This window comes from Musa acuminata, chromosome BXJ3-9, assembly GCF_036884655.1.
Source record: "Musa acuminata AAA Group cultivar baxijiao chromosome BXJ3-9, Cavendish_Baxijiao_AAA, whole genome shotgun sequence".
NCBI classification, from domain to species: domain Eukaryota; kingdom Viridiplantae; phylum Streptophyta; class Magnoliopsida; order Zingiberales; family Musaceae; genus Musa; species Musa acuminata.
The window spans coordinates 13,307,548-13,322,036 of record NC_088357.1 but is presented as its reverse complement, the minus strand read 5'-3'; the positions used below and the strand labels follow the sequence as shown (position 1 = coordinate 13,322,036).

Sequence of the window (14,489 nt, the reverse complement as noted above, 5' to 3'; positions counted from 1 at the left end):
TATTTTACTGTTTTGGGGGTAATCATATGATAGATGAATATTGAGGGGTTTATTCTATATATTCTTAAAGCATTTTTTTGTGTGTGATTAAGAGGACTTGACTAAGATTCTATAAAATTTCAAGTGATTCGAACTTAAGTGGGTCACATACATCACAACTAAACTAATATTATATATATAATTTGTTGAATATAATTTATTTTTATCACATAGAAGATGATCGATGCGAAAAGTGTTATACACATGTTCCACCTTATCATACATATTGTAACGAAACGTAACAAATTGTGACATCTGCTATGCATATTATAACGCCATCGTACAGGAAACATACCGGCACAACTTTTATAACGTGTGCCGGTTTAAGGTCATCGGTAACTCTAAGATTGAGAGAATCCAAACCCCCAAGCGCAGTTAATCTCGCGCGATTCTGTCTCCCAACGCTGCCTACGCATAGGGTTTCTTCTTTCCCTCGCAGGTACGCCCAAACCCTTTGGCATGAATCCATCCTTCTGCAGGGTTAGGGTTATGGAGTCTGTCCTTCTGTTGATTCGTAGATGTCCGCATGTAGGGTTTCAATCGTACTTCGATTCGAGATTTCGTTGGTCTATGCGTGCTTTTGATCTGTGGAGCGGATCCAAAATATTTTTGCCCACATTATTCCCCTTTTCGTTGAAGCTCATCGTCTTTGTCGATCTAATGAATCTTGTTCTCGCTGCCTATTTTCTTGAAACTCGTCGGTCTTTATCGTTCTAATGAATTGTGTTTTCCTCGTTATTGCCTTTTTCTTGAAGCTCATCAATCTTTATTGTTGTGATTTAAATGTTGTTTATTTATTGTTTCATTATTGCTTATTTTCGCAAAGTTCATCGGCCTTTATTGTTCGATTAAGGACTCCTCTGTTTCAGGGGTGCTTCATTTTAGTGCTCTAATTCGAGTTCGTAGGTTTTTGCTAGTTTGTCGTATTACTAGAGCGCTAGTAAAATTAATTGGTTCTTGTTTTTTAAACATCAGTTATCCGCCTAATACTGGTGAAATGTATTGTGGATATTGTATTTTATTTGACTTCATATAATATCATCCCTCTTTACTGATTTTTCCACTATTTAATAGCACTTCTCAATAACACTTTGATCTAATTTTATCCTGTCTTATCCTCTTTCAATTCTATATCAATGGACACATGCACGAAATTTTAGTGGTCCGAATATGGATGGACACACCTATCCATTTATTGTCAATTGGACATTTTCATTTAATGGAATTTGTTTCATCAGGTTGGATAACACATAGTTGGCAGATTCTACATTATAGGACTGGTGATGACATGCTGACAACTTTAGTTTCTAGGTTCAGTAATCTGTTTTTGCAAATTGCAAATCCCTGAAACTGAAAGGCTTCGACTTTGTTTTTGATGATTCGTCACTATTTTTTAATCGTCAAAAGCAGCTTTTGATGAGGTGATATAATTGTCATAGTGTCATACAAGGTAAAACTAGTCTGTAACTGGACTGTGTTTTATCAAATTATATAATTTTTTGGAACTTGCTTTTCCGAAACTTCCTCCTGTTTATTTTATAATTCTTATGCTCCTTCACAGTTGATTATTCTCTATCTGATATCTAATATTACCTACTGGTGTTTTTTTCTCTTTTTAGTCACTCCATCTTTATTCTCTATTTCAACTATAGAGATCATAGTCTCATGATTTATGCTTATAATGCAATCTCAGGATTAATTATTCAAAGTTTGCTGGTGATATTTTCTTGTGTGTACTATATTCATTTCTTTCTCCGGATCATGTTTGAACTGGGAAAGCGTCAGCAGAGGGATCCTGACAATGAAGGTGCACAGCAGAAGAAAAGATTGGGTAACAAGGATATCATCAGTGATGAATTGGTTGTATATCGTGTTCTTTGTCCAGCTGGTGTTATTGGGAGTGTGATTGGCAAGAGTGGTAAAGTGATAAATTCCATCAGGCAACAGACAAATGCTAAAATCAAAGTTGTCAATCCTTTTCCTGGTGTGGATAAAAGGGTTATCACTATCTATTGCTATGTTAAGGACAAGAGTCCTGTGGATGTTGATGAAGATGTCTTGCAGCCTCTCTGCCCTGCCCAGGATGCCTTGCTTAAAGTTCATGATGCTATAGTAAATGCTCTGGCTAATTCTAGTGAGATTGAAAAGAAACAGGAAGGGGCTCATATCCTTGTGCCAGCAAGCCAAACTGCAAATATTATAGGTAAGTTTGGGGCTACCATCAAGAAACTGAGATCCAAGACTGGAGCAAACATTAAAATTACTCCAAAGGATCCCTCTGATGCAACACATTCTTGTGCAATGAGCTTTGACAACTTTCTTCAGGTAATCAATACAGGAGATGGTTATCTCATAATATATGTTAGTGGTTTGTCCTTTGAGGTAGTACAATACTACAATGTAGTTAGCAGTCAGAATTATTGTTTAAATGCATTTATTTTGTTCATATAATGTATTAAATGTGTGACATTGGTTTGCTTCTGCAGTATCGTCCACTTTTTTATACAACTACGTAAGTGAATGTTCAATATTATAGTAATTCTTTTGTCGTCAATTTTGATTTGTGCTGTATCTAACATAAACTTGCACCAGAAGGTTAGCCAGTTTTTTGGTCAAATTTATGTGATACTCATGACTTAGAAGTAGTTATACAAGTTGGTTGTAGAAGTGTTCTGTTAGCCTTCTATCGAACTATGTTCTTTATAAGTTTCAACTGTTAATTTGTTGGTCTGCCTTTATTCCAGTGTGTATCCTCCTCTTTCTTGCAGTCAACATGAAATCTGTTGATTCAGTGTCAAAGGGGTTGCACTAAGGTGCCTGTTGAAAAACGTGGCTGTTACTCCTTTTTCCTCCACATTTTATTCCTTAATATTGTAGCCAAATTCTCTCTGGAAGGGATTTGTTTTTCTTCTGTTTTTGTAATATAATAAAGTTGTAGGTTTTGTTATGTTGTTTTCTATTACAATTGCCTTATTCTACGTTAGATGCCTATAGTATGTCAATTCCTTCCACTGAGAATCCTTTTGTAAATTATGGTTTTATTGCATGTTGTTTGTAACCTTTTTTTCACAATCCTCTAGCATGTGGAACATCCCAAATTAAGGATTATGTACACGGGTGAAATACTTCATTTTTCCTTGGTTGATGGTATGAGTTCGTATTTGTTGGTTCATTTTTTGGGCGTGGTGTGTGTTGGACATCTTAGGTTATTCAGTAGAGTGTGTTAGTTATCTTGGTCTTGCTAGTCAATGTCTTTTCTTGTTTGATTACGTCAAAAGAAGTGTGGGTGGATAACTTCAAGCTTTCAACTTAATAACACCTTCAATTTTGTGCCTTGTTGTATTAAGCTATTCTTGAACTGCTTTAGAGTAGGAAAGTGCTAGTTTGTAACTGCAAAATGAACAATAACTATGGAATTTATTGTTTTAGTTTCAATGATCGGGATCATGTATGACTGCAAAATCATTGTGATGTTTTGGATGGCCACCTCATATCACTGTGTTCCAAGGGGGTAGAGAGATCTGACAACTCTTAAATGAGTATGTTGTCCTTCTGTTAAGCATGAATTAGTGGACTATGATATGAAAAGCCATAGCTACAGGGAACAGCTTAATTGGCTTTATATTCGAGATGGTCAGTCACTGGATTAATAATACTTTTGATGTTGTGAAAATTTGAGGTTCTTCCGGGCTTCTTATACAAGCAGATTGAAGTATAAACTTAGTGCATTTATTAGTGACAAACTCATATGCCTGAGTTTTATCAAAATCATGTTCATGATTTTGTAGGTAGTTTTGTTGGAGGATATTTGGTTTCTTTAGATTTTTTTCTTGTTTTTGTTATTTGAATGTTGCATCCAATTCTCATGGCATATTTATATTTCTAAAATGAAGAATTCTGCTTTTGTGATTTCATGTTGTTCCTGTAGTTCTCACATTTGATGGAATTTAGGATCAGTATTATGTGATATTACCTGCATTGCTGCATCTTCCCCATGATTTATGCTGGACAGGCTTTCACAAGTAGAACTCTGATTGTAGAGTTCTAGTGTCACATAGGAGATGCTGCAACAGCGTCCAATTTTACCATAATGTCATTTAAAACTGGACGATTTTGGGTTTTCAGACTTCTTACAAGTTAATTTCTTAATGGTTCACAATCTCTAATATAAAGATGTAACTTTTTTTATAATTTATAATAGTATTTCTCTATGTAATCCCCTCCATTTTATTCAATTTGACTTTTAAGTTGAAAATGGATACAAGTCTATATCCAACTTCTACCTTTTTCCAATCTAAACAGTCTTTTACCATGTAGGACCCCTCTTTTTCTTTTATCTTCAACTTCAAGTTGAAGACTGTGGTACACTTCCAAATCCAAGTCTGTGTCCATGTCCATAAAAGACTATCTAGAAGGCTGGTTCCTAGTTGCACAAGCCTGGAATACAAACTGACTTGTCTGCTACTCTTTTAGGGTTCACAAAATTATATTTATTGTTCTTGAATGTGCCTTGCATACAATACTACATCAACTTTAAGTAATGTGTTTGTGACAGGTCATTGCCTATTCCCAAGAGTCAAAGTTTGTGTAGCTTAACATTAAGTAATGTTCTAACCAAGGTACTACATCTTGAGTACCAGAGCAATATCAGCCCTTAGCTCGATCAGCACATGTCTGGTCCATATCTGCATATCGACATATGTACACTAGTATTACTGTGGTACCAAGGAGGATGAGGAGCAGAGAGGGAAGGATAAGGAGAGTAGGAGTAGCACCGAAGCCTACAGCGATGGACATGTAGGCGGATGGTGGGCAGTGAGAGAGGTGCATCTTTTTCACTTGGTAAAAAATGAACCAGACTTCATCCGGAAAGTGGCGGTCTGCATCCCAGTTCACTTCTGGACCTGTAATTAGTGGCCAGTACATACTGGGTCTAGACAAGATCTCAATCCTTGGTTCAAACTTAACTGATTAATTGATGGAAAAAGGGCTGGACGCTTACAAACAAGGATATTTTTCATGTTATTTCCACTATTCTATTTGTTTTAAGCATAAGTATGCTCACTGTCAATCTTCTCCTCTACACATCTGAGCAGATTACTGGTGATGCTGAAGCAGTTAAAAATGCATTAACTGCAGTTTCTGCTGTCATGTATAAATTTTCACCAAAGGAAGAGATCTCTCTTGATACCTCGGTTCCTGATCTTCCACCCATAATTATTCCATCAGATATTCCCATTATACCGGCTGGTAGTCTCTATCCCACTGCAGATTCTCTTTTGCCTCCTGGATCTGTGCCACCACCTATAGCTGCAACTCATCTTGCATCTGAGATTTCTGGATTTACAGACACTTCTAATATGTGGCCACTGTATCCATCTTCCCTTCCTATTGTTCCTGGATATGGTGGTCCAACACGGTCGGAGGACCTCATCTTACGAATTCTGTGCCCATCTGACAAGATTGGACGTGTTATTGGCAAGGGAGGAAGTACTATAAAGAGCATACGACAGTCCAGTGGTGCAAAAATCAGTGTTGATGATACAAAAGATGATACTGATGAGTGCGTTATCACTGTCACATCAACGGAGGTTAGAACTGATCTTTTATTTATATGGTTTTCCTAGTTATCATTATTATCTACTGGAAGTGATGCATAAAATTTGATTGCGGCAGTCTACAAATGATGTGAAGTCTGCTGCAGTTGAATCTGTTTTGCTGCTTCAAGAAAAGATTAATGATCAAGATAGTGACTGTGTTAATATTCGCCTTCTTGTTCCTTCAAAAGTTATTGGCTGTCTTATTGGCAAAGGTGGTTCAATTATCACTGATATGCGCAAGAAGACTAAGGCAATTATTTATATCTCAAAGGGTGAAAAACCCAAACAGGCTGCTCCCGATAATGAGCTTGTGGAGGTCTGTTTGTCTGCTTTAACTCCATTTATCTATTATTAAGTCTTCGATTTTCATTCCTCTGTTCCCTTTTAACTGGTCTCCAGGTGTCTGGAGAGGTAGGTAAATTGCGTGATGCGCTTGTTCAGATTATTTTAAGGCTCAGAGATGATGCTCTAAAAGACAAGGAAGGCAACCAAAATGCTCACAAGGACAGTAGTCAGAATGTTCCTGCTACTGATCCTCTTCATTCTGGCAGTCTTTCTGTGCCTCCAGTATTGCCTACGATTCCACCTCTTGCACCTTTGAGCTATGATCAGAGAGCTGAAACTGAGAGGGGCTTAGGAATATTCCCTGGCAGTAATTTATTTGGTTACAACTCGTTGCAGGTATAAATTGTCTTTGATGTAGCTATTATACTACTAACCATATTTCCTTCTGCATGATTAAAGTTATATGTACTTCTCTTGCCCTTATCCATGATAGTAAAAAACTTTCATAGCTTTTAATGATTTTATTAGACAAATATACTGATGGCATCGTATTTCTTGGCAAAGGCTGGAGAGAATGGTTTTGGATCTCTTTCTTCATATCCATCAAGAGCATATGGAGGGTATGCTTTTTGTATCCACTACTAGTTGCAACTTTGGCTTTGGTATTACTATCAATTAAAATAGCATGTCTTATAAGATCTTGTAGTATAAGGATTTGTTTTGATGAATATGATGCCTTTTCAGGTTACATATATGGATATATAATTTATTTTTTGCTTTTGTTATAGATTGCCTGCATACATTGAGATGGTGATTCCTGCAAATGCATTGCCTAAAGTTATGGGTAAAGGAGGCACAAATGTTGACAATATCAGAAAGGTGGGTTTGGGAGTTGCTATCACAATAATTATAGCACTCTATTGCTATCATGAAGATTGTTTTAAAGCTTGTCATCATCTTACAGGCCACAATGGTTTAGGTGTTCCTTTGTTGGGTTCCTGTGAACCCTGAATTTCATTGTTGTTTGCTTAAATTTATGCTTGCATATCTATGCTAAATTGAAGCCAAGTTTGACTTACCATATAAATGAATTTAGCAACCACTAGGTACATAATAAGATAAAAGAGCTAGCTGAATTGATTCATGAATATATGTATATTCTGTTGTTGGTTATACACAGAAGAGTGCTGCTTTTTTCAGCAAAAATGTGGAACAGACAGACTGACTTAGTAGTATTTTTTTAAGTGTAATTAGTTTTTTAATCAAAATCTCTTTATTCAGGGATTGGAAAGCTATTAATATCATTACAAATCAGAAAATCTGAAATATATTTGTACATTGTATCATGCCGGAGTATGTATGGCCAAGAGGATTGTACCACATTGGATACCGAATATCAGATGATAATGAAATCTTGTGTGCTGTAAAGGTTGGATCTATTTTGGCATAAAAATCAATGATTTAGCTCAAGAACTTTGTGAGAATCATATCCATACAATGGAAAAGTTTGCTATTGATTGTCTTGAACTTCTTTTTGGTTAGCCAACCACATCTAGAATTAAGGGTTTATAAGAGTAACTGCAATTCTTTGAGGCTCGAGTATGACACCATGCTGTTTTCAGTTTTCTTCGTAGTGCCTAGTTATTTTTGTAAGTTGACATTTTAGGATTATATGGTTAGTTTTTCTTTTGTTGCAGATATCAGGAGCTCATATAGAAATTGTTGACTCGACAGCATCCCATTTTGAACGCATCGCCCGGATATCTGGTACCCTTGAGCAGAAGCGTTCAGCAGAGAACCTAATTCAGGCCTTCATAATGTCTACTTAAGATGATGGTCGAGTACCAGAGTAGGTGACCTTATGCTCTCTCATTTGCAGTGCTCTTCAGGTTTCCTAATCCCTTGGGACTATTCTGGAGAAACATGGGCAAGATCCCTCTTACTTCTGTCCTTCTGTACCAAACATAGTCTGTTTGTTCTTCAAAATCTACTGCCCGCTTGTCCTTCAGAAAAACTATTCCCTATCGTGATTCTATAAACCTGTCTTATCTATTATCGTGAATTTCTCAGGTCCTTGATTTCCTCAGTTTGATGTTACTTTCTTGTGAAACTTTAGTGTCATGAATATACCCTTGCTTAAGTCTTCAATGACTTTTCATGCTCAGAACTGCTATGTTTCACTATCAAATTTGTGCTTCATCCTTTCATCAGGCAGGGTCTATCTATCAACAGGATGATCAAGTTTGATATGTTATTCATGACAAAATTGAACTTTGCCAATGGTCATAATTGAAACAGAAGAACTAATTGATGACACCTTAATCATTTCTCTCAGCAACTCTTTGTTCTTTTTCCATGATCCATGAGTCTGATGCAAGTTCTGTTTTATTGACTACATCAGAGCTTTAAGCTTATTCATGGTGTTGTATAGTTTTATTTCTCATACTTGTTGCGACATATAAGATTCTTTTTGACTCTTCAGTACCCTCTTGTAGCATCAGTTTTGACTTTAATCTGATAGCCTCTTATGTTATCCCCCTGTTCTCCTTTTCTTCATTTTATTCTTTCTTTCTAGCTGTTCTTCAGTCTTCGTTTCATTTTCCCCAGCATTTTTTCTTAATTGACCCAGTCTTAACGATGTTTTGACTTTTAGCTATTGTATCTTGGTTCACTTTGACAAATTGCTCTCTTTCTTGATCTGACATCCTGTCTTATCCCATTTTTGCTAATCTGGTATAAACTAAAGGGTTTATTTAATATTGATGCCGTCGTTTTGGACTCATCAAGACAAGGAATTTAGATGTTTCTGGTGCCCATTCATTTTCCCCATGATTTCATGGGAGCACTTTGTTTGGAGGGTTGTTTTGTAGCTTCATTGACAAGAGGGTTAACTCAAATGGTTGACTGGACTGCTCTAGTTAACCATGAAGAATTCCATTACTGACAAATCATGTAAATTATAAATGTATTAGCCTTGATGTAGCTGTTGGAGTGATCCTGGTGCCTCTTTTCTTCTTTATAATCCTGGTATATAGTTGTCTTATCAGAGTCTTTTCTTTAGAACTAAAAGAAGCCAATGATATCTGAAAATTTTTCATCTCTAAACTGCATGCATATCCATTGAGCATAATGTTATATTAAAACTTTATGGCTTATTATCTCAATGCTTTCATGTTTTCTTGGTACTGTTATCAATCGTATTTTAAATTGTGAATGTTATGTTGAGCCATGGACAAAATTATGGATTAATGCATCTGCTTAGGTTTGATCTTCACAAAATGGGGGAGTGTAGTAGGTTATACTTTTGTATTTGACGCCCGTTAAACTTGTGTTTAACATACACAATATATCCTTGTAAAACTCAATATTTTAGATTCATTCTTAGTTGCTATAGTTGATTGTTAGAATAATGAATTTGAAACTTGAATAATACTAATTCCCATCATTTGGGGTTTGAATACTTTTTGTGATTTAATCCTTGTTTGATACAATTTCTGATAATTTTATTTTGCTTTAAGATAAAAGTGTGAGGTGAAACAGAAACTTAATATGATGTTGGAAAAAGTTGGGAAAGAAGGAAAATTAAGATTACTAACATGAATAATAGGAATGTTTTAGATATTTAGATTTTTTTATTATTTATCAAAATTCAAGTTAGACAACATATGTGAGATTTAAACAGTTAAAGCATCGCAACAATTTTTGGTAATTAAACACCATACCATTTTGATCATATTTCTTCAAGAGAGAAGTTTTAGGTCACCTTAAGAAATTTTGACAGCATGAACCCCTGTAATAGTTAAAGAAGTAGAGAGTTATAGACTAAAAATAAACCATGGAAGTGTCTACAGGTGGGCACCCAATATGACATCAGAATCTTCCAACCTTCTCTCTTGGTCTTCATCTTTCAGAGAATGAAGAAGGCAGCTCCTTTTCTTGGGTCACCATCCACAGGGGTGGGCAAGTTGGCCACTGGAGGTAGCTGCTACCAGGAAGAAGGTGGAGTTTGGTTCGAAAAGCAATTCTCCTTGTTGATGGCCAGAACCTAGTTTGGATCCTTTTCCTCTCTATCTATACACAAGTGGTTCATCTTTTCCTCCTCTTCCTCAGAAGTCTTCTAGTACACAATACTTGATTGTTTGTTCATGTATTTACTTAATCACAAGGTCTCATGCATGCAGAAAAAGTTGATGAGAAATCATTCATTGTTGCCTGCTGACATGGCACTAACATGTTGCCGACTTGTGAAGATGTAGGGAGATCCAAGATATCCATCCAGAGTTGCCATGTTGGTGCTGCTGCTATATATTATCAACACCAACTGAGGTCCATAAAGGTTGTGTGGAATTGGAGGTGAGAACCATTCTTTAGTTGCATGTTAAGTGTTGTTGGCATTATATTAGAACAATAGCTAAGTGGAGTCTCACACACAGCCTTTTAAAAGGTCAACGTTGATAAGGAGGAACAAACAGGGTTGGCCTGTCAAAGAAAGATCATGGTGACATTGAGCTAAACTAACAACTACAGCAGTGCAGCTCACACAACGTGCACTTCACAAATCGTCCCTTGTCGTTCACCATCTCTCCTGGCTCACTTGTGTATTGTGCATGATTGATGTTGATCTAAATGTGCAGCACTAGGGGGGAGGGAGCATGAAAGATGGTCTTCATTTAAAACATAACAGTCATAAATCAATTCACAAGGGAATTAGAATTATCCGATTCCACCACCTGATGTGAGAGGATTAAATTACATAAAATTTCATCCATTCTATCATTTCAAATGTTGTTCATGAACAAAGAAGAATAGAAAAGGGCAACTCTTCAAGAAATAATGCACCCAAAATATGAGAGAGAGAGAGAGAGAGAGAGAGAGAGAGAGTTGTGTAGTTACAATTATGGAGGACAGACACAAAGTCTTGCAGCCTTTCAGATGATAGATCTTGTGGACCTCTTTTATTCCCAAGTTGTCTTTCAGTTTACATCAAAGGCCCCTATCTCCATCGCACCCTCCCTTGAGAGACGTACTACCACCTATTGTGTGGACCAACAGGAATCGTGATGGTCCTATGTGAGCGAGCACATATGAGCCGAGCCTTAAAAGCACCTTTACTGGAAACTCCCACAAGCTGTGGGCACGCCCTGGATCAGGACGGTGCATTTGGTATGTAGCTTATCATGTCTCTTCTTCCCTAGGTTGTGTTCATGAAGGAATCCAATGATTCCTCAGTGTTATATATCTCAAGTATTCTTTTTCTTTCAAGCCTTTTTTTTTCTTTTTTAAGGGCAATGAAATCATATTATTATTATTATTTTTTGTGAGCGAAATCATATATTTAAAGTCAGATTGGGGTATTTAAATAATCTTCTAAATCTTAACCCTGTCTCCTACAATTTCTCATGACCTGCTATCAGGCACATTCACATCCAACATTTTAGTTTGAAAATCAAGATTTGTGCCTAAATATCACGAAAATCAAAATAATCCAATCAAAATCTCGTGTAAGAGACATGACTCAAAATTTATCTGCCCCACCTACTGCAGCAAATAAGTCAATGCTCTTCCTTCAGGTGCAATCTTACTCTTCTTCTTGGCTGACATATACCTGAAGCCAAGCAACTTATTTTGCCTTCCCAGGCATCAAAGCTAAGCTACACAACTCTATCCAGGATACTATACTTCTTTTCTGAACCCATAAACACTGATGTTGAGCATGTTTATTGTGTGAGATACATGTACAGATTAATCACAAGAAAACATTAAGGCAGGAGCACATACATCCTGGGAAACATGTGTCGAATCAAAGCAGGCATTCGCACGAAGCTCCAATAATCAAGCAAACGAAACTAACAACACATTTATCCAATCTAAACGATGAATTAAATCAGAGAGTCCACAATGTTGAGAAACTAGGGTTGCACCATATGGCGACAGGTCCCAGGCAAAATGTTTTCCTTTCCATATCGAGGATTGAAAACATGGGCAAATTCACCAAAGAATAAGAGAAAAGGAAACATGAGGTTAAACTCAAACTTCTAAAATGAGACCTCAGCATCACTGGATGAGACATCATGTTTGGATGAGACCTTCTGCTTTCTTCCATTCCTTCTCTTGCTATTAGCGCTTCCTTTTCCTTTTGATGACTGCCCTGCATCATTCAACTACGAACGCAAAACAAGAGCAATCAGCCCACCTTCTGTTGTTAAAAGTAATAATTTGAGCATCATTTTTATAAAAAAAAAATGCCACATGAGGATGGACAGGCTCAAATAGATGACTGTCAACCTGACAGTCAAAGAAGACAAAAATATCCCCTATCATCTGGAGAGGATCATCTTTCTAAAACTAATTTGATCCTCACATGTCACTTTGTTATGGTAGTATTTAACACAGACTGAATATGGATTCAATGTGATCAAAACCAAAAGTTAAATGCTTAATTTCCTATTTAGAATTTGCTGAGATCAGGTCCACCACTCACCAATAGACCTCTTTAAAGGAAGCCACTCCAACCTAACTATTTTGAAATGATTAACATCGATGTAGCGTAATCAAAGTTCATCCTGTGTCAACCTACTAGACCCGGCACGAGCAGGTTTGATCATGCAAGTAAACCTTCAATTGTCTAAATTAAGGTCTAATTACACCAGAAAATCATTAAACAGCACCCCACACATCTATAATCTACTTGAAATCTTGAGAAATGTGTGATAATATTGTTCCTGTTTTGCATTTATAAGGAAACATGACTTTTTCCAGCTAATTTGGTGTGTCGTTCATATTCAATCAACCTACAACCACTAATATCTCCAGGTCAACTGGATGGTGACCATGAGATGGCATATAGATCACTAATTACTTTGGAACACACAATGGTTGAAGCCTTAATACTTGATACCTGATTGGAACTTCACCTAGTTTAGTATAATACTAAATGATCAAATCACAGCTGATGAGGAACACCCAAGTGTATGTATGATCAGACCCCAACAACTCAGTCACTCACCCCGAAGCAGAAGCCAGTGGAACTGTTTTCCAACCCATCCAGCTTTGCCTTCTCCGAGTTGCCTCTCTTGTTGCTGCCATTGCTCCCTCCATCAGCAAACTGCAGTCCTGATGGCATCGAGCAATTGAGACCGTCGGTTGGCCGAGCTTGGGGGCCACTGTGGATGGAAGAATCACCGAATCCGGCGTCCAGGTCGTCCTGGAACATATCCAGGAACATCCGCTGCAGCTCCTCAAAGCTATCATGACCATTCTCCTGCACAGTTTAACAGCTCAAATTCCATCAAATTGATCTACCAACATCAAAATGGCATGCAGTTTTAGACCAAGAAACCACTAAAAAGGAAGTCTTACCCCAGATTTCGTTTGGCTCATCATCTGAGCTATCTCCCCAATAAAATCCCCCATTCCCTGCAGTAAAAACTACTAATTGTAAGAGAATATTGATTAAGGCAAGTAAAATAGAGAACAAATGCATACTTTTTCGTCATTATCATCCTCGTTATCGTAGATTCCCACATCATACAGAAATCTCTTGCTGGAGTCCGAGAGAACTGTGGAAAATCGAAGACAGAGACCCATAACAACGGCTTTTTTTTTTTTTTTTGTCTATTAAGTGAAACCACGAGAAGTTTCTCTAAGTTCAATAAAGAAAGAATTGATGCATATTAGAGATCAATGTATATAACGTTCCTTACAATGCAAATTCTTCCTGCAAACGAAAGATCGAGCAACATAGAAAAGGGGAGATGGTGTGGAAAGGAGAGGAAGAACAGACCAGAGTAGGCTTTTTGGATTTCCTGGAACTTCTCCTTCGCTTCCTCCATCCTTCGATGGTTTCCCGAAGCCGAGCACTTATCCGGATGCCATCTCTGTCGCCCATTTTTTGACGAAATGGACAAAACTTCCGTCAAAGACAGATCCAGGTGGAAATTTTCGGCTTTGTCGATCGAAAACGAGTAGGAACCAATCGAAGAAATCAGGAATTCCGGTCAATTCCAAAAGCGGCCAACCAGAATCATCCGAAGAAAACATGAACCAAAAGACTACAAAAAAAAAAGATAAAAAATCGAAACTTTGAGATGGTAAGTCAATCAAATCGCTCTAGTTCCTCCAAAGACATCATCTTTCCGGTCTCTCTAACAACAGAGACTCCGAAACCAACCGTCCAAATTGAGGAGAAAGCAAATACTTTTGAGTCTGCAAGCATACCATAGCCAGCTTCTTGTACGCGATCCTCAGCTCCGCCTCCGAGCACTCCTTCCTGAGCCCCAGCACCGTGTAGAAATCGCCGATCTTTTCCTCCCCGGCGGCCATTGGAACCCCGCTTCCGCCAGGATACCATAAACGCCTCCTCCGCCGCCGGTAACGTAGGGACGGACCAAAGCTCCTCCACGGACCGAGTTGACACGAGTCCCTGACGCAACCGCGAGAGAGAGAGAGAGAAGAGAGAGAGGGGCGAGGATCAAACGTAAGAAGACCTGGGGAAGAGCCTCACGGCTCCTCCTCTGCCTCCGACTCCGAGAGAATCCTCCAGAAACAGTCACCTCCTGCCCTTTT

At 37.7% G+C, this 14,489-nt stretch overlaps 2 protein-coding genes across 3 annotated transcripts; one reads left to right on the top strand and one right to left on the bottom strand.

Annotated features, from left to right (window-relative positions):
- The first annotated feature begins 360 nt into the window (after positions 1 to 360).
- Positions 361 to 8,072, top strand: LOC135648540 (KH domain-containing protein At4g18375-like). The gene is made up of 8 exons (XM_065166304.1): positions 361 to 478; positions 1,733 to 2,364; positions 5,136 to 5,630; positions 5,716 to 5,955; positions 6,039 to 6,320; positions 6,489 to 6,544; positions 6,713 to 6,803; positions 7,622 to 8,072. The coding sequence occupies exons 2-8, from the start codon at positions 1,801 to 1,803 to the stop codon at positions 7,751 to 7,753; spliced, it is 1,860 nt and encodes a 619-aa protein (XP_065022376.1). The 5' UTR covers positions 361 to 478; positions 1,733 to 1,800; the 3' UTR covers positions 7,754 to 8,072.
- A 3,709-nt stretch (positions 8,073 to 11,781) lies between these two features.
- LOC135584075 (uncharacterized) lies at positions 11,782 to 14,489 on the bottom strand. 2 transcript variants are annotated; one of them, XM_065166305.1, is made up of 6 exons: positions 14,142 to 14,486; positions 13,708 to 13,801; positions 13,410 to 13,483; positions 13,284 to 13,340; positions 12,931 to 13,185; positions 11,782 to 12,085 (listed from the first exon to the last, which is right to left on the bottom strand). In XM_065166305.1, the coding sequence occupies exons 1-6, from the start codon at positions 14,244 to 14,246 to the stop codon at positions 11,960 to 11,962; spliced, it is 711 nt and encodes a 236-aa protein (XP_065022377.1). In that variant the 5' UTR covers positions 14,247 to 14,486; the 3' UTR covers positions 11,782 to 11,959. The 2 variants fall into 2 exon arrangements, with proteins under 2 accessions (XP_065022377.1, XP_065022378.1); XM_065166306.1 differs by lacking the exons at positions 13,410 to 13,483; positions 13,708 to 13,801 and having other exon boundaries at positions 14,142 to 14,489.

Coding starts and splice junctions, on each gene's coding strand:
- LOC135584075 (XM_065166305.1), bottom strand. CDS start 14,246: ATGGCCGCCGGGGAGGAAAAGATCGGCGATTTCTACACGGTGCTGGGG. Junction 13,341..13,409: donor AGGATGATAATGACGAAAAA/GTATGCATTTGT, acceptor TTTTTACTGCAG/GGAATGGGGGATTTTATTGG. Junction 13,186..13,283: donor TGAGCCAAACGAAATCTGGG/GTAAGACTTCCT, acceptor TAAACTGTGCAG/GAGAATGGTCATGATAGCTT.
- LOC135648540 (XM_065166304.1), top strand. CDS start 1,801: ATGTTTGAACTGGGAAAGCGTCAGCAGAGGGATCCTGACAATGAAGGT. Junction 2,365..5,135: donor GCTTTGACAACTTTCTTCAG/GTAATCAATACA, acceptor ACATCTGAGCAG/ATTACTGGTGATGCTGAAGC. Junction 6,804..7,621: donor ATGTTGACAATATCAGAAAG/GTGGGTTTGGGA, acceptor CTTTTGTTGCAG/ATATCAGGAGCTCATATAGA.